Source organism: Nelumbo nucifera, chromosome 4 (genome assembly GCF_055504915.1).
Source record: "Nelumbo nucifera cultivar China Antique chromosome 4, China Antique-T2T, whole genome shotgun sequence".
Taxonomy (NCBI): Eukaryota; Viridiplantae; Streptophyta; class Magnoliopsida; order Proteales; family Nelumbonaceae; genus Nelumbo; species Nelumbo nucifera.
The window spans coordinates 41,801,816-41,825,061 of NC_142652.1; the positions used below are offsets into that span (position 1 = coordinate 41,801,816).

The 23,246-nt window shown below is 36.7% G+C and overlaps 2 protein-coding genes across 2 annotated transcripts in view; both read left to right on the forward strand.

The window, feature by feature from the left end:
• Nucleotides 1-14,977, forward strand: part of LOC104611038 (T-complex protein 1 subunit alpha) — a 33,508-nt gene extending 18,531 nt beyond the window's left edge. Inside the window, exons 8-17 of the mRNA XM_010277953.3 lie at nt 618-683; nt 977-1,194; nt 4,740-4,836; nt 6,954-7,040; nt 7,515-7,649; nt 10,538-10,642; nt 13,386-13,514; nt 13,615-13,718; nt 14,465-14,555; nt 14,647-14,977. Coding sequence (XP_010276255.2) covers nt 618-683; nt 977-1,194; nt 4,740-4,836; nt 6,954-7,040; nt 7,515-7,649; nt 10,538-10,642; nt 13,386-13,514; nt 13,615-13,718; nt 14,465-14,555; nt 14,647-14,733 — 1,119 coding nt within the window. The 3' untranslated portion in view covers nt 14,734-14,977. The remainder of the gene's footprint in view (nt 1-617; nt 684-976; nt 1,195-4,739; nt 4,837-6,953; nt 7,041-7,514; nt 7,650-10,537; nt 10,643-13,385; nt 13,515-13,614; nt 13,719-14,464; nt 14,556-14,646) is intronic.
• Nucleotides 14,978-19,026: 4,049 nt separating this feature from the next.
• On the forward strand, nt 19,027-21,248 carry LOC148792231 (agamous-like MADS-box protein AGL30). The gene has a single exon (XM_088886540.1). The coding sequence runs from the start codon at nt 20,137-20,139 to the stop codon at nt 21,046-21,048; it is 912 nt and encodes a 303-aa protein (XP_088742666.1). The 5' UTR covers nt 19,027-20,136; the 3' UTR covers nt 21,049-21,248.
• The last annotated feature ends 1,998 nt before the right edge of the window (nt 21,249-23,246 follow it).

Consider the following 23,246-nt stretch of genomic DNA (forward strand, 5'->3'; position numbering starts at 1 on the left):
TCATCCAACTCCTCTCATTAAGTCTTATATTTAAGGTGTTAACTCCCATTCTTTCGTTGAATCCTGTATTAAAGGATGTTTCACCCTTGTGTAAGATTTGGGGGGTTTTGCTCTCAGATGAGAAGATGAAACAAAAGAGAGGGACCTACTTCCAAATTTCTTATCAGCATGTCAAAGAAGCAATTCTACTAGACTGAGACTTATCTTTTAACCATCTCGTCATCTGGACTTGGCTAAAGAAACATGCCTGGAAGACATTGATTCAGAAAGTGGCTGTTTTAATAACTCCATCAGTTTCCATGTTAATCTTGCATGTTGATATATGGGCGATATAGCCAAGAATTGTTCAATAAAATTGCTGATTCTCATTTGACCATGCACTTGGTGTGTTCATTTCTCAGTTAGCATGACTGATTTTTCAATTTTGTTTATAGATATAGATTGATTTTTCAATAAAGTTATGCATTTTCCTATTTATTATTCATTTGGAAGCATGTTCTAGAATATCGTGTAATCTCATCAGACATAGTTTTGATCCCATTTCACATTTACTGTTTATGATTCACATATTTTGTTTTGTGAAGACTGTATTTTATCTCTTTGGTTTAATTTCCTAGGCTGTAGATGCAGTTCAAGCAATAAAAGCTACCAATGCAAGAGGGGAAATTAAATACCCTATCAAGGTCAGTTATATAATGTTTTAATTTATTATCCAAGTAGTCTGCTTGTGCATGTTCATATTGGCCTGGCAACCAAATTTGGAGAGATTGATGGGGGTGTTTGTGATTATTTAATGATTTGATTATTTGATTTTCTATTCTGAAGATTGACCATTGAATGTAGTTGTCAGGTTTTACTTATCTTCAAGCAACCATTTTTCATTAAGTTTGATTTCTTTTGTATGGTCATGGTTTTGAAAGAGACAGAGTTTCTTGCTATATGATATGTAGTAATACAATTCTCCTTCATGTTTCAGAGTATCAATATTTTGAAAGCTCATGGGAAAAGTGCAAAAGACAGTTATTTGCTGAATGGTTATGCACTAAATACTGGCCGTGCTGCCCAAGGAATGCCCATTAGAGTTGCTCCTGCAAGGATTGCTTGTCTCGATTTTAATCTTCAGAAGACAAAAATGCAATTGGGTATTCAAGTTGTAGTTACAGATCCTAGGGAGCTTGAGAAGATTCGTCAAAGGTAATCTATTTATCTTGAAATAATGTGCTGTGGTTTTCTCCTAATTAGTTTTTTCGAATCTTCATAAATAAGTCAACAATTTCAGCAATGTTTTTAAACCTTTTCTCCCTGACACACTACACACATTTGGTGGTTGGACATGCAACATGTGCATAAAAAAAGATAAGGAATCTCCGAAGACCCCATTTTTGCTAGTATTATATATTCATCCTTCTTAATACAAAACATTTTTAAAAGGAATTATAATTAAAATTAAAAAATCAAACTTTTGTAAATGAATTATGGATTTAGGACTCTAGCATGGATTTGTTTGGCATTGCCTCAAGGGGCTTGGTATAAAGCGGCTCATAGAACTTGGGTAATGTGATTGTAAATGAAATGAAGTGATTAAAGTTTCACATGCTTGAATTCTTGAGTGCATGAATATGTTTCATATGTTATATTTAATTTTATTTTACATTTTTACTTTGAATATGCATTTTATGTTATGTTATATTTAAATTTGATCAGAATTTTGGGCAGTCAAGAAACAATATGTCCAGAAAATGAATGTGGCAGAAATGCAAATGCTAAGATGGATAAGTGGAAAACTAGAAAGGATAGGATCAGGAATGAAGCCATCAGTAGGAACCTAGGAGTAGCTCCAATAGGTGATAAATTAGGAGGGAGTGGACTAAGATGATTTTGGTCTCGCATGTAGAAGATGACCAACAGCTTCAGTTAGAAGAAGTGATTTGTTACGAGTGGAAGGGGCTATAAGAGCTTGGAGTTGACCAAAAAGGACATGGGTAGTAGTAAGAAACGATTTAATCACTAATAATTTAGCAATGAATATGTCTTTGAATTAGGATGGATTGGCAAAACAGGATTGATGTAGCTGATCCCATATAGTGGGGATAAAGCATGGATGATGGTGATAATAATGATGAGACTTTTTAAAACATTTAGTTTAAAATATATGTATTTTTATATAATACCATTTTAAATATTTTAATTTTTTTTTTGCATTTTTCTTTTTTTTTTAATTTTTAAAATTTTGCCCCTTGCTTCAAAAAGGCGCACACCTTTCCTTGCACTTTTTTATGCCTTGCGCTTTTAAAATACCAGTCTGGCGGTCTCTGAGTTTATTGCCTGCTGATCTAGAAAAAAGTGTTAGAATGTCTCCATTGCGGTTAACACCACCAGTTCTGGATGGGCCTGGATTATCTCTGTTGCAGCTGTCAAGATTAAACTTGATTAAGTGAGTTGGAGGAAGTTGACAACCAGCAGCTATCCTTTAATAATGTCGTCAGTGGAGAAAGAGTTTAACCCATTGTTTTAACTCATTAGACGATTTTCGTAGTAATGTGGTTCTATTAATAACCCTCCTCTCTTGGGTCTTGTCTCTGAATAATTTTCAGTTCCTTTCCTTTCAAATGGCCCAAAATATTTGCATCCCTAGTGCATCTCCATAACATCTTCCTTCCAGTTGGTTGATTGAAGAAATTGTGGTCAAAAAGAGTTAGACACATCCGAAGGAGGTTTCCATCTGCATACAAAGGGAGCAAAAAGCCATTTCCAAATATCCCATACAGATAAGCAAAATGGTCTATTGGAACAAGATTCATGAAGTTGACCGCATATAGTTGGGACTTGGGATAAGGTTTGGATGGTGGTGAAGTACTTTTTCCACTGGCATTACAAAGAAGGCATATGAGTAGATAAACACATTGAGGCCTTTTTCCTTAGAAGTGTCTCACAAATATTAAATATCAATCTTCATTAGGGTAAAAGTCTGCATACTGGTTTGGTTTGGATGGACCTGGTTTTGTTTTAGTTTGTATTGTTTTTTTTTTTTTGCTTGGATCCACCCACCCTCCACAAATCCACCACATGGCTTGCTAGCTCAAAAACAGTTCCAAGGATAGAGATTGAGAGGATGCCCAAAAATTCTGACTTCAGTGGTCTTCACTGAGTTTCTTCTCTCCATGATCATCTCTTATATCTGGATTAGCCTTGCTGCTACATTCACATCCATTGGTGTAAGCAACACAGCCATGTAATCTTAGATTGTCTTCAACTATGCCTCGTTTTGCAAGCATAGTTCTTTGATTTGTTCTTCCACCCTTTTCCAATCTTTGATTGTCTTAATCTATCCACCCTGTCCATTAGGGGTGGATTCGAGCTGAGCTGAGCCGAATAGTACCAGGCTTGAGCTTGGCTCGAGACTATTCTACAAGGCTCGAGCTCGGTTCGAGCCAAAACCTTGAGCTCGAGCTCGGCTCTGCTCGGCTCGTTTTATATTTTGTAAAAATATTTAGAAGAAATATTTTATTAAAATAAAAATTATATATAATTTTTTTATTTTATATTTAAAAAATTAAGAACTATAATAATTAATAATTATAATATTTTTATTATATATATATATATATATTCGAGTCGGCTCGCGAGCCTCACGAGCCGCTGAAGCTCAGCACGTTTAATAATCGAGCCACTGAATTGGGCTCAAGCTTGTTGCCACCCCTACTGTCCATGTAGATTGCCTCATCCAGGGACCCTTGTAAACCACACTACAGAATCTTCATCCAATTCTCTGCTTCCCTGATCTTTAACAGCTGCTGCAAGTTTTTTCTAATCTCCTCTAGTTGGAAAGTTTTGGCTTCAACTATGCATGAATGGTGTACATTGTTTTTATATTTTATTTTCTATTTTACAACATTATTTTTATTGCTCAATGAGTCAGCGTGTATTGATGTTTATTCTATGATTCTTTTTCTTCTAAAGGTTTATCATGAATTTCAGACATTTTTTTGATCAGTAACAAAAGATTCATTGCCTATATAGAGAAAAACAGGTTTACAAATCAGGCTCATTAACCTGGACCCCTGGTAGTATTACAATACTGTCCAGAACAAATGGCCCCTTGATATCCCTTGCTTGGGAAAGAAATATGCCAAGCTATCATGAATTTCATTTTCACAATGTTTTCATGGTTTGCATAATTCTATAGAGCTTAAATTTTGACTAAAATTTACACTGAAGTCAAATTTTAATGCCTTGCAAACTTACACTGAAGTCAAATTTTAATGCCTTACAAACTTACACTGAAGTCAAGTATATTAGACCCAAGTTATTATTTTGTCAAACTGGATATTTTTCCATGTGATTTAAGCATATACTTTTGCTTTTTCTAAACCACTGATTAGATTTTTCCAATTTCTAACACAAAGTCAATCATAATGATAATGCCAATTAGGGCCAATTTTCTGGTGAAATGGTCAAATCTCAAGATGACAAGTGTGAGAATGTAGGTTTGAGTGTGAGGGTGGACATTTTGTTTAACAAAAGCCAAAGGTTAGGTTTATATCCTGTCAACCTCTCCTAAGATCCATGATGGCTAGGGTCAACATTGTGTAATTGACCTTTAATGTGGATGCCAGTGCTTAATATGAAGCAAAACCATGTAGTATGATATGAATTAAAACAAGGCAATGATGCATTTTTATACTCAGTTTTTCTATGTTGGTTCAGTGCAGTTCTAATTATACTTGCTATCTTTGCAGAGAGGCTGATATGACAAAAGAGCGTATTGAAAAGCTTCTGAAAGCAGGTGCCAATGTTGTGCTAACAAGTAAAGGGATTGATGATATGGCACTCAAGGCAAGATTTTCTACATTTTAATTATTTTACTATCTACTATTAGCTCTGGTGTGTCATGTTACATCTGTATGGTGTGGGCGTGGATGGATATCTGGAAGTTGGATCCATGTTAGCCCAAATTCTTGTGATATCACTGCTTAAGATGTGCCTGTTAGGTGGGGATTGGAATTGGAATATTCTCGAGAGAGCAAGCGAGCTTTATTTAATATGCGGAATGTATTATTTTTAACTAATAATGGGATAATAGCAACAAAGGAATTCAATAATCACTTTACAACATGACAACTAAAAAATAAAGAAAAAATGCCAAAGTTGTTATCATGTAATGTAATCCCCTATACGAGACTTCCGTTTGTGCTGTGTAGAAATCTCCATTTTCTAATATCAGTATTTTCAATTATATTATAAATAATATATATTGCTTGCATGTCAAAATGCATCAACGCTGGTCATTCCCTCATACTTGTTACAGAAAAACGGGTGCAGATTTGGCAGATTTTACTTGGAATTCTGTAGCAAAAATTAAGGATCTGGGTGCAATATATAGTGTTCAGGACCGTAATACATAAATGCATCTACATGGACTTTTTCTGGCACGAGTAAAGATTCTGCATTTGAAGCTGGTAGAATTCTCTGACAACATTTTCCTATTAAACTGTAATGATTTGTGCGTATACCTTTCCGGTTGGATTCCGGAGTCTGTAAAAGGATTCTTTGAATTTGTTCTTCCATTTTGTGGGTGTGAACTAGCACTTTGTTGGGTAAATAGTTGGTATGGTGGTGATCTATTGATGCAGATACAGAAGCAAGGAAAAAAATCCATGGAGAAATAAATCTGTTTTTCAATTCTTACATCAAGTTTATATTTTTTAGTTGGGGCTGTTCACGGGTCGGGTTGGGTCGGTTTACTGAGATTTTTCCAACCGACCCGACCTGGTCGGGTTACCTGAAATTGAAGCCGAAACCGACCCTGTGTTAAGAAAAACCGACCTGGTCGGTTTGAGTCGGGTTGGGTCGATTTTGGCTCTAAGTTCAACCATGGTAATAAATTGGTAGATTGGGTGTCAGAGAAGTAGCTAGCAACATCATCCAGCAAGGAAAGCACATAAATTAAGAGAAAACAGGCCAATAACTTTGTGAAGCAGGAGCACCCCCCAATCAAGTTATCAAGAAAATAGAAAGTCAAGCTGTATTAGAGAAAGAAGACTGAAATTTGTATATTTCAAGAAACCTTCTAATCTAAGTAAAAAAGGACACCTAATTCTAATTGTAATTGGTTGCCAATTTGGTGTAAAAGACCATAGAAACTAGGATCGTTTGATTCTTTTCTTTAAACTTTTCCAAAAAAATTCCTTGTCTAGTTGTCTTACAATACTTGCCATTAATTTCATTCCTAACTAGAAGACTAGAAATTAAGTTAGGTTGTAACTAGGATAGAGACAACTTAGTTAAGTAGGAACTAAGTAGGTTGTAACTACTAACTTGGAACTAACTACTAACTACTAAGTCGGTTCGGTTCGGGTCGGTTTTGGTTTTCACACATGAAAACCGAAACCGACCCGAACCATCGGTTTATGATTTTTTACAACCCGAAACCGACCGGTGCTGAAGAAAACCCGGCCGACTCGGGTTGGGTCAGGTTGGGTCTCCTTATGAACAGCCCTATTTTTAGTGATGCTGATATTGGTATTTTTAAGTTTTATTTATTTATTTTCTACTTCTAGGTGTCTAAGGAATAGGGCCCAGAAATTTGCTTTTATTTTGAAATTATTATTTTTGGTATCATTTAAACTTACTATATATACTAATTCCCATGATTGCTATTTATAACAAAATCATGATTTACCAGTCTTGTTATAGTTGTATTGCATCGTCTTTTTAACTTTGCCTATAGTAGTTCTATTATTTGCTCTGACACATAATAGGTGCATCATGCAATACATTGTGTATTTTATTTTTCCAGTTAGCAATGCTATTTCCATATTTGGGTTTCAGTAAGCTGCTTTATATTTGAACAATTTTTTTTCTAAACACATGCATGATCCATCAAATGCATAGCATATTTATCCTTGTGTTATAGATGTAGTTCTAATATACTTTTTCAATTCTTATTTTAGTATTTTGTAGAGGCTGGGGCAATTGCCGTGAGGCGCGTTCGCAAAGAGGATCTGCGTCATGTTGCCAAGGCTACTGGTGCAACAGTTGTAAGTTTCACAGACATTTTATTAATAACTTTTCTGACTTCCTAATGTGCTTCTGAGATTTAATGTTCTGATTCTTGACTACCTGTAAAAAAAGCAATAGTTAAAATGAGGTCATTTAGGTATACTAATGTTTCCTTTTGGTAAATTTAAGGAAGAGAATGGTTGTTATCCTTAAAATATTCTTAATTTTATTCTGAATTGTCAAAAACTGTTTGTAAATTTTGATGTTATCTTTACTGTCTCTATGAATAATAAAGCTACTGGGCTTTCAGCCAGCCCTATAAGGAATGAATTTGATCAGAGATTTATTCAACTTCCCAATTAGTTGAGTGGATGCGAAATGCCAACTATATTCTAGTAATCTGGGCTAGGCTATCGTGAATACATTACACTTTTTTTGGGAACTGACATATTTCACCAGCTATCGCTTTTTTTTTTTTCCGGAAGTGACTTAAATGACATGATTTATCACAGGTTTCAACCTTTGCTGATATGGAGGGAGAGGAAACATTTGATTCATCACTTCTTGGTTATGCCGAGGAAGTTGTTGAGGAGCAGATTTCTGATGATGATGTGATTATGATAAAAGGGACCAAAAGTTCAAGTGCGGTGCGTATTTGTTATAGCTTCTAAGTTTTATCTAACCTCCTGAACCATGGACCTCAGTCTTTAAAGTTGGCTTGTCTACTATATCTATTTACCAGGATGTAATTGATCCGGTGGAATGTAAACTGGCTGAAACTATACTGCTTTTGTTTCACTTTTTTTTTTTTTTTGATCAATAACACTTTCATTAATTCATCAATAGAAGATTTACAAAAGGAAGACAAACACGCTTATCTTCCAAGAGCAACAAAGAACCTCAAGAAAAGGAAAAAAAGAAAAAGAAAAGAAAGAAAGAAAGAAAACACACTACAGTTACAGCTTGGCCCAAAAAAGTGAGTCCCTTTCTGCCCCTTGTTTAGCTAAACCATCAGATAGGGAATTAGCCGATCTTTTAACCCAACGTATCTTAACTTCCATCTCCCGCACAAGCCACTTGAATTTCCTCCTCTCATTATTGTACTTTCATAAACCATTGTGATCTTTAAGCAGCCACCCTATCACCACCTCTGAATCCCCTTCAATTAAGAGTTTCCTGATGTCCAACTCCTTAGCTTTTTGGATTCCTTCCATAACTACAAAGATCTCAGCTCTAAGGGAGTCACCCACTCCAATTGGGCCTGAGAACATGGCAAAAATGACCCCATTTTCATCCCTAAAAACACCCCCAATCCCTGATTGTCCCAGATTTCCCCTGGTACACCCATCAAAGTTTAGTTTCACGAAACCACTAGGTGGAGGGGTCCAAGCCACACACATTACTGACTTAGTTTGTGTGCAACTTGCAATTTCACCCCACTTCCTCAACAAGTCATCCACAGTGTAATCTGTGAAAAGCTCCAAAGATTTCAGCCACTGTACCGCCCTAATTTGAATGATAGCCCTCAGATCTGCTCCTCCTCTCTGAGCTTCTGAGAATATCCTGGAGTTTCTTTCTTCCCAAAGTGTCCAACACACTGCAGCCCTTAGTCCTCTCCACATTGTCCTTCCCCTTTTTATCCGCCACCTGAAAAAAGAAGGGGAAAAAAGGCCTTGCAATCCTTTTTCTGAGTTTGTATCCCTAATAACAGAAATTCCAGCCTGGAAATTCCTTTGGAACAGGTTTGCCTGCCTACACATGTGTTCCAATCTCCTTGCTTTTAGATATTGCCTTGCGAAACCCAAGACCACAATTAGTATTAGATAAACTCAGGCTTTTAATTGAAATATTCTGTATGACCTGTGGTGTACTCTAGGTTCACAGGAGCTGAGGAATTATGCACCCATCTTGGATGTTAGCATATTAGCATGGATTCTTGTGAACTTTTAGCCTTTAGGACGGTGCATACAGACTGTTTCATGTACCATCTCATAATTATATTAGGATGTAAGAAGCTGTCTTTGACTAATTAATCATTGTGCTTTATCTTCAATGGCTGAGCAAGGATAATACCTAAGCTTATACCTTGTAGGAGTGCTCACAGTTAGGTCAATTGAATCGTTGCCAAGGTTCAAAGTTTCACAATGTATCGGACCGTATTGGCCGATACGTATTGTTCTGGTATAAGTCCGATACACGGAACACAGAGAAATAATCTGTAGCGTTCCTTTTTGTATGTATTGGTCTGTATCGGGCCCTGTGTCGGACTGTTTCGTGTCTGTATCGGGCGATACGGTTCCGAAACAGTTCGATACAGCTTGATACAAGTCCCCTTCTCTCTCATTAATTTCATTAAATTATATTTATGGCCGAATTACCTCATTAATTTTATATTTACTCCTATAGTTAAGTGCAATTTCTTTCTCATTAATTAGTTAATTACTCCTGTAATTAATGCATAATTTTAAATTTGAATTTCAATTTTAGTGCCTAATTGGAATTCTCTTCTCATCATTAATTTCGTTAATTAATAACCCTCTTTCTCATTAAATTCGTTTTGTTAGTATAAAACTACAAACTTAGCAATAGCAAGATTCGAACTTTGGACATTAGGCTTTAACAACTAGAGGTTCACCACTAAGCCACGCACATTTGCTTGTTATAGGTTTATGCATTTTTATTTTTAAATAAATTTTCTCTTTTTCTTAGTGTATGCTTATCAATAAATGTTAGAATTAATTTTTAAAATTTATGTATTAATAAATATAAAGATAATATATATTGATTGTTTTAAAACTTATATATATATATATATCAATATACATTTTAGTTTTTTTTTTGTTTTTTCATGTTATAGTTATTTTTTTTTGGAAAAGGTAATGTAATATTTATTGAATCACAAACTTCACATAAAAGATAATGTAATATTTTCATGTTTTAGTTATTCCATCATTTGTGAATAGTTACTAAGTGTGTCCCGATATCTTGAATTTTATATAGACCATTAAATTACAGTTTTTTTTTTTTTTTACTTTTAAGTAACTTATTTACATTCATATAAAACTTGTAACTATCGTTATTAATATATTTTTAGGATTTATTTGAGTTTTTTAGCATATTTATGTGTATCTTGATTTTCGTCCGTACCTATATGTATTCAAAGCATATCCCATTACATCTCTTAAAATTATCTTTCCGATACACCTTACATTTCTGATACTTTAAACCTTGATCGTGGGCCTATTTTCCAAACTGAGCCAGTACCACCGGTTTTTGAAAACTGTTAACCGAAACTGATCAGTTTGATTTTTCAGCTTTTTAATATTTATAATAAATATTATAAATAAAATTTAAATATATAAGATAAGTACTAGAAATGCATATAATATATGAATTATAAATAATATGTTGAGGATTTTACAGTTATTAATATTAGATGTTCAAATGTTGACATGGTTTTTACTTAATATAGATATTTAATATGGTGTGACTTCTCTTCATTTAACTTTCTTTGGCTATCTCCTTTTCTCCATAGGTCTCTGTCATCCTCAGAGGTGCAAATGACTACATGCTGGATGAGATGGAGCGAGCTTTGCATGATGCGTTGTGCATTGTCAAGAGAACTCTTGAATCCAATGTGGTAAGCCTAGACTCCTTACTGTTTCTATTGAGACAATATTTTAAGATTTGAAATTCAGTTTTCCCTACAAGTTACTTTCAAATCATGTATTCAACTTCCTGTGTGGAACATCTTTTCCCTGTTGGGCACATCCATCAGTTTTTCAACCTGTTATTGACCTGCCGGTTGGCCAGTGACCAAGGTGCAATTCCGGTTTGGTTCAACATACCTGTTAACCTAGATGGTTGAACCATTCAGCCGCTCAACTTGTTGACTGTGTTACCAGGTCTTTTTATTATTTTATTTTTCTGAGATGTTTTTATTATCTTGAGTGACATCATGGATCGATCCATTGAACCAGATGGTTAAACCAGTGACTTGTTCACATTCTATTCAGCTAGACTGGAAGATGTTAACCTTATTAAACATGAACTTGTTGTAGGGAAGATTCCATGTTTGAACCATCAATTCTACCTGTTAGGAATGAAACTTCACTAGAACCCATTTGGCCACTTCTTAGGCCCTGTTTTTCTGCAGGTAAGTTGGGTCGGGGTGGGGGGAGTTGGTCATTAAATAATGTACATGTTGCAGTAGTTGCACTCTTTCTAGTAGCTGATGTGGAAGAACTGTGATCAGTTTTAATGTTCTAAAAACTGATGCAGAGGTTGAATTGGTTTCCTTCCAAGTGGACAGGTCACCAGTTCAGCCATCTGGGTCAATGGTTGACAGGTCACCACTTCAACTGTCTGGATCAATTGATTGGACAGGTCACCAGTTCAACAATGTTTTTGAGACGTATGTGATGTTTCTATTTCCTTAAAAAATGATTCCAACTCTATTGACCATTACCTCTCTTTCGTAGTAATTTGGGGATTATTGATTGAAGGAAATAGGAGGATATTAAAAAGCAAGTCGGAACGTATTCATAGAATGTATACCGTCTCCATTAAATATCGGTTCCAAAGACTTCCAAGTCCTGCAAATGTCTTGTTAAGAAAGAGTTGAAGGATGTGTGGTATTATTCTTTTGTATCAGGTCTTTTTCCCAGTGTTTAGAAAACCGGACTGGACCAATTGGTTGCACTGGTTGAATCATGATCTGGACCCCTTGTTGGTTTGGTCATACCCTAAAACCCACAAGGTCACAACTCAAGAAAAAGTGGTCAAAATCGTCTGACCGTTCAGTTTAACCGGTGAAACAGTCCCGGTTTTATAAGACTGCCCAGCCACTTAATGAATGAAGGATTCAAAATACCAATGGTATTTTGTGTACGTTATCTTGTTACCATTAACCCACTACTCTATGCCTCTTTAATGTATATATTTGCTTTAATACACCCGCATTTTAAAGAAAATGTGAGTTGAGAGGCTTGAACCCTGGTCATTTGCTTTACAAATTAGGGATAAGTGGACTGCAGTCCACATCAATCCACAGGCAGGATTCATCTGACCTGGGGGTCAGTTTTCTGAGGTGGACTGAACTATAAAAATCCCTACAAATTAAGGAACTAACCATCTATCCCTTAGACTCAAAGTATAATAACATTTGGAAAATATATTATATATAGTATTCATGTGACTTTCAGTATATATGTGCAGTCCGGTTCTCAAATAGTTCTATTTCCTTGTCTTTTGGATGCACAACCAGTTGATGGACTTTCTTTGCACATAAGGTTTATAAGTTCTATCCTTGTTACTATATTTAGCTAAACCTTATATACACTAAAACAGTTCAGAAGTACTTCCATATTTATCAGCTACCAAAACATAAACAGATAATATCACGTCTGCTGATCAGTTTTTTGACATGCCTGAGTAACCTGGGATTCTTCTGCACGGCAATTTGATTGAGGGTCCATCTTATTCTCTATACCATAATCATGTGACAAATATCCACCACCTAAAGATCCTTGCTATATGTCCAAGGTTAGCAGTCAAATATTTTAAGGTAAAAGATTGAAGTTTTGGATGGCTAATATGACATTGAGAAACTCCGACAAAAGGTGGCTTATAGGATTGTTATATGGATAATTGATTAGTTGAACGTGTAGCCAATCCACAGGTTCTGGGTAATAGGGGCTATTATCCAGGCTAAAGGTGAGAGTTTAAGCCTGTCAGTGTGACTGTAAATTGATGTAAAGAAATCCTATTTAGATGACCCAAGGTTGAATCTGGATGGAAAAGTAACCACTCAAAAAGTAGGATGAAAAATTCAGGTATTTGGTTGGGCTTAGTATAGGTTTTAGGGGATTGGTACAGAAACGACTAAGAACTTTCATATTAGTCCAAAATGTCATAAGTAGGGACACAGGGTTTGATGAGTGTGGTAAGGATTTGTCTAGGGCTCTATTTAAAACAGCATAGAACTTTAAAAAAAAATAACAAATTGAGATGGTAGAATTAAATAAATAAAAGAATAGGACTGCCAAAACCAGCTCCAGTAATTTATGTAAAGTTGGAAAACCCAAAATCGTAGGTTTTGGCTTATAAATTATTTCTTGGGCTTGGACTGCTGGTGGCCCAGCATATCAGAAACCCATGTAGACCTTGGATAAAATTATGCTTCTATTCTTAGCCTGGCCCTGATCATTTTCGAAGGTGAGTAACATTACATTCCTTATTCATCAAAAAAAAAAAAAAACATTACATTCCTTGATGCTGTGTAAAATGAGAGTAGGATATAGTCCAAAAGAAATTTGTTCATAATTACTATGAAACATCATTCTGCGTCCTATTTCTCATTTCCATGACCTGGGGTGATGTAGGTGGTAGCTGGTGGTGGTGCGGTTGAAGCTGCTTTATCTGTCTACTTGGAGAATCTTGCAACAACCTTGGGATCCCGAGAACAGTTGGCAATTGCAGAATTTGCTGAATCCCTTTTGATTATACCAAAGGTTCTCTTTGAACCAATATCATTTAATTTTATTTTGTTTGTTATTTATTTCATATCCGTTTTAGAATAATCTAAGTTGATGATGCCTGTATTTGGTGCAGGTTCTTGCTGTAAATGCTGCAAAGGATGCCACAGAATTGGTTGCAAAGCTTCGGGCATATCATCACACTGCACAAACCAAAGCTGATAAACAGCACCTGTCAAGGTATTTTTTTCCCTTTCTTATTTTACTTTGTAGGCCTCTGTTTAAGCAGAGCACAAGGTTGGGATTATGGTGATGGTTTTTCAGTGATTAAATGACCCTACTTTTCTCACGCTTTTGTGCATGAAGACCATGCATGACAGCTTGAATTGTTATGTCCAAGGCCCTCTTGTTGTTGCATTACCATCCCAAGCCAAAATTTCTTTATAGTCTGTAAAGAATGGGAATAGGTTTCTTCTCCATATGTTAGGAATATCTTATGGTAAAATGGTATAGATCTTTCAGTTTCTAAAAGTGATTTGAGTTGCTAACTTGCTATACTTGCTGCCACAAGGAAAGATATTGTGGGGCAAACTTTCGCTGTTTGGAGCTTCCTCCACATGACACGTTACCCCCACTCAGTCCCTTGCTTGTCTTTTTGCTTAAAAAAGTGAGAGCAATTACTCTTTTACCCACATCGATGGCAATGTGTCATGTGCAAGAAGCTTTCAAACAGCCTGGGTAGTTTTTTACAAACAGCCAGGATTTTTCCCACATCATGCAATCTATTTAAGTAATGCCTGTTCAGGCTATAATACCAAAAAAAAAGGTAACGCCTGTTTTATCTGTCTAATTTACTTTTGACATTCTCACTGTTTCCTTCTGATGAAAATCTGCATCTCAAGTCTGCAATTGTTTTCTTTTTATTATTGGTATAGTGCCTTGCTGCAGTGTAAATTCACCTTTCCCTTTTTCCTCCTGTGTTGCAGCATGGGGCTTGACCTCTCAAAGGGAACTATCCGTAACAACTTAGAAGCTGGAGTCATTGAACCTGCAATGAGCAAGGTGAAGATATTGCAGGTAAAGATTATAACCTGTTGAAGTAAATCAGTTCATGGCCGTTATTCTCAACAATTGATATCTAAATCCGTTTCTCCTTTTTTTTTTCTAGTTTGCTACTGAAGCTGCCATTACAATTCTGCGGATAGATGACATGATCAAGCTTGTCAAAGATGAAAATGAGAATGCGGAGGAATAGAACTTCAACCTAAAACATAATTGAAGTTGTCATGTGCATGTTTTTTCTACTTCAGAACTGTGGTCCCAGTCCAGTGTGGCCCTCTTTTTTGGAGGGGGTATCGATTTTGTGGATGTTTATGTTGTTTTTTGTTTGTATTCAATAGCCTCGACTGTTTCAAGAATGTGTTTGTATCCTGGTTTCAAATATATTCCAAATTCTGCGAGTACTAGAAATCCGTAATTGAAGGACTGTAGTTCAACAAGAGCATGGGTTCTTCATTTAGTCCGTTCCCATATCTAATAGCATATGAGACGAAATCTTTTGAGTTTACTCATCAGTCATCACACCTGTCTTTGTATGCGGCTTCCCAACCGTGGTTATTAAGCGTGATTACGTGAAATGGTAGACGGCTGCTATGCTGTGCTTCCAGCATGTAATAGGGTGGACATGAATGTTTCTTCCCACATGCGTGTCATCAGTCCAAGTAGTACACTACCCACATGCAAGCTAAGCTAGTCCACTTTGCCAATATGCTTTATAAAATTCGAGAGCAATTTTACAATTTTGAGGTCCCTAGGACATTGAACAAATTCTTCATGCAATGGGTCGAAATACATGATGGGGTATTTTTGTAATTTTAATTTGTAATTCATACATTAGTCGAAATAATTGAGGGTATTTAGGTTTTTTTGTCTTTTTAACTAACGTCAGTTACTAAACTGTCGCAAACTGATAGTTCAGATATTAGATTGTTGCATTTTATTGGGTATTAAATTAGCATTCGGCCTAAAGTACAGGGTATGTATCAGTAATTTTCCCTAAAAATAATTACATTATGCAAAACATAGGAAGGAATATTGACGATTCATTGGAATAAAAGAAGAGTCTCAAAAAGAGTTTCATTGACAAGTATTAGTGTATGATTACAATGGTTTTGTTCTTTGCAAGTAAACCACCAATGAAGATCTTATTATGGTTGAAAACTAGTATCCTTCCTATAATGAGAAGACTGTATATCACCCCAAACATTCTGGGCCCTCCGTCCAACTTGTGATGAGTCTGACATAAAGTTTGGGTGGCAACCGAAGCTGATGCGCTTATAGAGCTGTGTGAAGGTTTGAGATGATGCTGACTTGGCTTGGTGGGTAATATATGGAGGGGAACATCTTCCGTACTTAAAAGTTATTATTCACAGGAGATGTTCCCAATGCATGGTGGATGTGCATGTGAGGCACAGATCCCGTTCTTGGAGAGTAGAAATGACGTGGAAGCAAGAAAAAAAGGGAAATTGTCTAAAACTCACCGTAACTTTTCAGCACTTCCCTTAAACTCACCATAACTTTTCAAAGTGTCAAGGGAACCCCATGCCAGTCCAAAACTCAGCCTTATTAAACATACTTTAATGTCTAAAATACCCTTAAGAACCCAACTGCCTTGTATATAAGATCTTTACAGGTTGAGAGACATTTTGCTCTCATTGTACTGCTTGAAGGTATTTCAAGGAAGCTGAAAAAATGGGTTTTGAGGGGGATTTCTGAAATATTAAAAAATGGGTTGAATAGAACAAAAGGTAAAATAGTAATCCACCGAAGTTGTTATTTCCATATTTGTTCTAGTCATTGTCTGTTGTACATTGGAATGCTCATACCCTCCTGTTAATAAAAGATCTGATTCTCCCTTCCATATTGTGCACAGGATTCATGGCAAAACAACGTCTGAAGTTGTTATTTATATATGTTAAGTTCTACAGTTGATATGACATGAAATAAAATGGATTAGTAAAACAGTATTCATGTAGCGAACCTCATATAGTTGGTATAAGGATGAGATGTTTCACTTTTGCCAATAAAAAAATAGCAGCTTTGCATCATAAAATTGTTCGTTATCAACTGAGATATTTTTTCCATTTTGTTAAACGCCAACTAAAATATCTCAATGAAAGTTATGACCTACACTGCAATTATGACTAAAATATGAAACACAATGCACAACAGAAGTCAAAAAAATGAAAATTCTTTTTCTTATGCTGATTCCAAATATTAAAAAAAAAAAAACTTTTTTTTTGAAAACCCTACCAAATAAGAACGACATTGTACAAAGAGATTATGTACAATCAATCCACATGGATTCGATAAGGGCCCAATAAAAAACAAACCTTAATGGCTACTTCTGATTATCTTTCAACAATGCATGGTTAACTTGAGCAATTAATGCAGCAGCAATTGGTTGTTCATCAAATGACAAAAATCTAGTGTTTACTAAAGAAATTAAAAATCAAATGTTAGCCTTCCAAGAAACAACTAAAACCAAAATAGTAGTATGGACAAACATTTTTCTTTAAAAGGAAACATTAAATAACGACAAAATGAAATCTACATGGAGAGGTAAACTTGTTAAGCAATTCATCGTGGGAAACCATAGAATATATAAATAAGTGTAAGAAAGTAGTTTCCCAATACCACCAATGGACAATGTTTAGAAAGGTAGGTGTATATAACATTACATTCTTACCATTCTTTTCTGAGTACATCAGTAAGTCAACACTTTGACCTCACAAAGGGTGGACATACTTTTTCAGGAAAAACCATTTTCTTGGTCAAATGTATATATCGACTCAATATCTTTGGTTCAGTCATATTGAACAGGACTGTGAGCCATGTCAAAAGCCATCTGATTGCCAGTCAAGATCTAATGGTGCTTCAAATGATCACAGAGAAGAATTTTCAGCCTGAGTAAACTAGACACCCCATGAGCCATCATTATATTTAAGGTCCATTTCGTTTCCAGGAATAGGTGCCTGGAATCGGAAAAGTAATGGCCCATTCCGGTAAGAAGAATGGGATTCCGATTCCCATTCTAGGGAGAATGGGGGGAATGGGATTCCCATTCCAGAGTCTATCAAGAATTAAAAACCCGATGACAAAAATCCTCCCAGGCCCTAATACTAATGAAATAATAAGTATTATTAACTGCTTTTAATCTCTTTGAAATTTAGCAACCAGCACATTGCCACCAAGGGTCTATACCAACACTTTTTTTTTATAAATATATGGAAAAGAACGTAAGGTTAGTACAAGTGATATACTAAAATGTTTGTACATTAGGGCCATTACTTGGCTTAAGGATAAAACCTCGGGCTTTCAGAACCAAGAGGAAGTATTACAGAATACACTAGGAGAGGCACCAGCTGCAACCCCTCCAACCCTTCAGGTGGGGGTAACCTGCTCATGTGCATCTTTGTCTTCAAAGAGAACTGCTGAAATAAATCCAGAGATTTTAGCCACATTATAGCCTTGTAGAGAATACATTCCTTCAGATCTTGTAGGCATCGCACCTTTTCTTGGAATATTCTGTCATTCCTTTCTTTCCACACTGTCCAAAGCAGTGCTGCTCATGCAATCCTCCACATTATTCTTCCTCTTTAATGGTGCAAAGCAAAGGCAGAAGGGTCAAAAAGCCTGCTAACATCTGCTGGCCTGTTCCACCTGCATCAAAAAATCAAGAGCTAATCCCACAAATCTGATGCAACAGTACAGGAAATTAATAAATGGTGTACTCTTTGCAAATCCTATGGCATGGAAATGCAGTTTTGAGTCTCAGAGCAGCTACTTTGTGCCAAAAGAAAAAAAAAATGCCAAAGATTAGGACCATATCCAGTCCACCCCCTCCCAATACCACAGATAACTGGGACCAATATTGGATAATGACCTTTAAAATGTTTGTACATTATTTACAGTCCCTCAAAACATGTGATCCCTATTCACACCTTGTTTGGTTAGTGTATCAACCATGTCATTCCCTTCACTAGGACTCACCCAACATTAGCCCTTAGGTCCTTCATTTGCATTCTCCCTTACCATTTCCTATATCTCCATAGTCCATAGCTGGATTTTGTCTTAGACATTCCACAATAATGCATGACTCACCTCCCACTAAACTGTCTGTAAAGCCTAGAGAACTTGCAATTTTTAGACCAAATAGTAGTGACAAGAGTTCTGCCCATAAAAAATTGTACATCATCAGTTAGAAAGCGACAGAGAAATGTTGTACAAAAAATATTGCATGGCTCTTTAAAGAGTGAAGGGCCACAAAGAAAAATAATTGCCCCCAAACTCCATAAAAAAATGTGTTTCACAAGGCCTAGATTTTGTTTTCCAATTGTGAAATAAAACAATTGAGTATAAATAAACAAGGCATTGATAATTGCAGAAATAAAGAACTTTAAAGTAGTAGATATTGTATTTTATTGAGTGCAAAACCATGTATAAGATTTTTTTTTGGTATCTTAACAGTTGAGCAAGGAAAGAGAAGGGTGCACATGAGACCCATACCACAGGTTTGATCCTGTGTCTCTGCTATGGGAGGGTCTTTGGCAAGCATGTACAAGATGGCGAACTTCTTATTGTTGGTAATGATCCAAGTCGAATTGTTGATCCAAGGATTTCTACATTATTTTTTTGGAATCGAGTTCATAAGGTCAGATTCCGGCATATTCATGCATCAGCGCAAGTATATTCTTGACATCCTTAAAAATGTTAGAATGATAGGATGTAAACCCAGTCCACATCCAATGACTCAACAATAATACTTGGCAACAGATAAGGGACCTACACTTGCACATCCAGATTCCTATCGACGATTTTATCTAAATGTCGCACGCCCGGACATTAATTATGCCCTGCATACGTTAAGTCAATTCATGAAGAAGCCAACTCAATCCCATGAACACTGCTATGCACATACTATCTTAAGGGCACCTTACATCATGGACTGTTATTGTCATCCACTAATGGCCTCGTGATTAGAGGTTTCTGCGATTTCGATTGGGCTGGCTATCCACTTACAAGACGATCCACAACAGGCTACATCACCTTTCTTGGCAATTCACCTCTCTCATGGAAGACAAGAAAGTAGCCGAGCATGTTCAACTGCTGAAGCTGAATACGGGTCGATGAATGTTGCAACTAATGAACTGCTATGGTTAAAATGTCTATTCACTGATCTTGGCCTCCATCATATTAGACCAATGCTTCTCTTCAGCGACAACAAAGCCGCTCTACATATTGCATTCAATCCAGTCTTTCACAATGGCACAAAACATATTGACATCGACTATCATTTTGTGCACCAGCACCTTCAAGCCGGAACTATTTCTACACAGCACATCTCTACCTCTGACCAACCAGAAGACTTATTCACCAAAGCTCTCAGCCGAGACCAATTTCACGCGCTCATATCCAAGTTGGGCGAGTATAGGAAGAAGACAGAGTCAGTTGAAAAATTAGAAGGTTTCCATTTTCTGTGTTCGTGGTAGGAAACTTTTTAGTAACTAAACATCTCCGAAGTACTAAATATATTCTCTTCTTTGCGTCCTTTTCTTCAGAGGTTTCAAGCGAGATACGGCGTTACAAAGAACACAAGATGGGTCGTCGGAAACTCAGCATGGATCTCATAGCCAAAGAGAAAGATCGCTTGACCACGTTCCGCAAGAGACAGAAGGGGCTGAAGAAGAAAGCCTTCGAGTTCTCCACTCTCTGCGACGTCGACGCCTGCGTTATCATCCTTGGACCGAAACAGCCCGGAAACGTGGGCCCGGTTACGCCGGAGACATGGCCGGAGGACCCTGCCGAAGTCCGTCGGATTATTGAGCGGTTCAAGAACCTCCCCAAGGAAGAAAGAGAGCGACACAGCCTTGGTCTCGGTGACTTCTTGGTGGGCCGAAAGAAGAAGACGCTGGACGAGCTCGCTCAGCTGCGGCAGAAGAACAACAACGAGACCCAGTACCCTAAGTTCCTCGATCAGCTCAACAATTTCTATGAAGAGCAACTCAGCCAACTCTGTTCGGACGTTGATTCCAAGCTTGCAGAGGTTAATACGAGGATTGATTGGACGAAGAAGCAGAAGTTGCAGGAAGAAATGGCTGGGATGATCGAGTACTACACTAACCCATCAAAGAACTGTAACCCCTTTCCTGATCTCGTGTACTTGCCATATGAATATCACAGCTGGAGCGGTATGATGGATGATGGCGTGCTGAATCAGCAAGTTCTATCTCACCACCCTCTGCCCGTTGGTGTCTTTCATGCAAATACGATGATGACCCAGATGATTGCGATGAACGGTAGTGATGATCATAGTGGGCCCACTGAGCTGTGCCAGTATCCACTCGTTTGCCCTCTTACGGTGGGACCCTGCAACCAAAGGGTAGCAGGGCCGTCGAACACGCAGCCAATGATGCCATCATATTTTCCATATGCCGTGCCTGGGTTTGTTCCGATGCAGATGCATCATCCTAGCCATTGTTTGCTGGATGGTAGAGTTGCCCTCTTATGATTTGCTAGATTTCTAGATGAAGCAAAACAAGTGGTGTAAAGGGTTTGTCTGGCTGGTAGAGTTGATTATGAGAAGGATTTTTGGGTAGAGTTAGACGAATGAAGGTGGAGAACGTTAGGGATTAACATATTATTTTATTATTTTTTAGAAGGGATTCGCATATTAATGGGTTTAGTTTATTTGGTAGTTTACTTGCAAAGAACAAAACCATTGTTTTCATACACTAATACTTGTCAATGAAACTCTCTTCTTTTATTCCAATAAATCGTCAACATTCCCTCCTATGTTTTATATAATGTAATTATTTTTAGAGAAAATTCCTGATAGATACCGAATACTTTAGATCGAGTGCCAATTTAATATCCAAACTTTAAAATGCGACAATCTAATACCTAATTTTCAGTTTGTGACAATTTAATACCTGCCATTAGTTATAAGATAGAAAAACCTAAATACCCCAGTTATTTCAACAAATATATGAATTATCGATTAAAATTACAAAAATACCCCATCATCTATTTCGACCCATTGGATGAAGAATTTGTTCGCTATTAGATATGGGAACGGACTAAATGAAGAACCCATGCTCTCGTTGAATTACAGTCCTTCAATTACGGAATTCTAGTACTCGCAGAATTTGGAATATTTGAAACCAGGATACAAACACATTCTTGAAAGTTGAAACAGTCAAGGCTATTGAATACAAAAAACAACGTAAACATCCACAAAATCTAGAAAAAGCATGCACATGACAACTTGAATTATGTTTTAGGTTGAAGTTCTATTCCTCCGCATTCTCATTTTCATCTTTGACAAGCTTGATCATGTCATCTATCCGGAGAATTGTAATGGCAGCTTCAGTTGCAAACTAGAAAAAAAAAAAGGAGAAACGGATTTAGATATCAATTGTTGAGAATAACGGCCATGAACTGATTTACTTCAACAGGTTATAATCTTTACCTGCAATATCTTCACCTTGCTCATTGCAGGTTCAATGACTCCAGCTTCTAAGTTGTTACGGATAGTTCCCTTTGAGAGGTCAAGCCCCATGCTGCAACACAGGAGGAAAAAGGGAAAGGTGAATTTACACTGCAGCAAGGCACTATACCAATAATAAAAAGAAAACAATTGCAGACTTGAGATGCAGATTTTCATCAGAAGGAAACAGTGAGAATGTCAAAAGTAAATTAGACAGATAAAACAGGCGTTACCTTTTTTTTTTGGTATTATAGCCTGAACAGGCATTACTTAAATAGATTGCATGATGTGGGAAAAATCCTGGCTGTTTGTAAAAAACAACCCAGGCTGTTTGAAAGCTTCTTGCACATGACACATTGCCATCGATGTGGGTAAAAGAGTAATTGCTCTCACTTTTTTAAGCAAAAAGACAAGCAAGGGATTGAGTGGGGGTAACGTGTCATGTGGAAGAAGCTCCAAACAGCGAAAGTTTGCTCCACGATATCTTTCCTTGTGGCAAATATAGCAAGTTAGCAATTTAAATCAAGGTTCAAAGTATTGGAAAGACAATTTTAAGATATGTATTAGGATACGTCTTGGATACGCATGTCTATCGAAGAAAAAATAAGATACGTTCATTCGTCTCTAACATGGACTTGAACTTAGATAGAAAGCCCATGTCGTCCTTGTTATCTCCTCTACCGTTGCTCCTCGTCCATGAAACCACGTCTTCTTCCTCTCGTTGTCTATGAGTAAGGGGAATTTTTATCTTTCTTAGTAAAACATCTACAATTATCATGTAGCAGTACTTTTCAGTTGAGGCAAAATAATTTCAACAGGTAAACTGGGGAAGGAGTAGAACGACTAGAGTGTTGATTGAAGTAAAATGAAACAGAACATGATGGGCATACAGATAGAAGACAGTTTTTGCAGGGGAGGAGAGAAAGGGAAAGAGGAATATGAGAGATCAGGGGAGAGATAGAAATGTAAAGGAATCTGAGGTAGAAGGGATTAGTGCCGCTGCTATTTATGTACAGTGAGCTTGGTGAAGATGAACAATTTTTTTTTACCAATTGTTTGAATAATTATTACTAAGGTAATATGGAAATTAAAAAATATTATAATGGTAGATTTCAACTGAAAACTAATAGAAAGCGGCCTTACCCATAGTACAGGGGGTCTTTATAATTTACCCTTAAATATATATAGCTAAGTGAAGTAAGTAAGGTAGTGTTTTTAAA

What these genes read in the sequence shown, in the direction of transcription:
- LOC148792231 (XM_088886540.1), top strand. Translation starts at nt 20,137, where the DNA reads ATGGGTCGTCGGAAACTCAGCATGGATCTCATAGCCAAAGAGAAAGAT.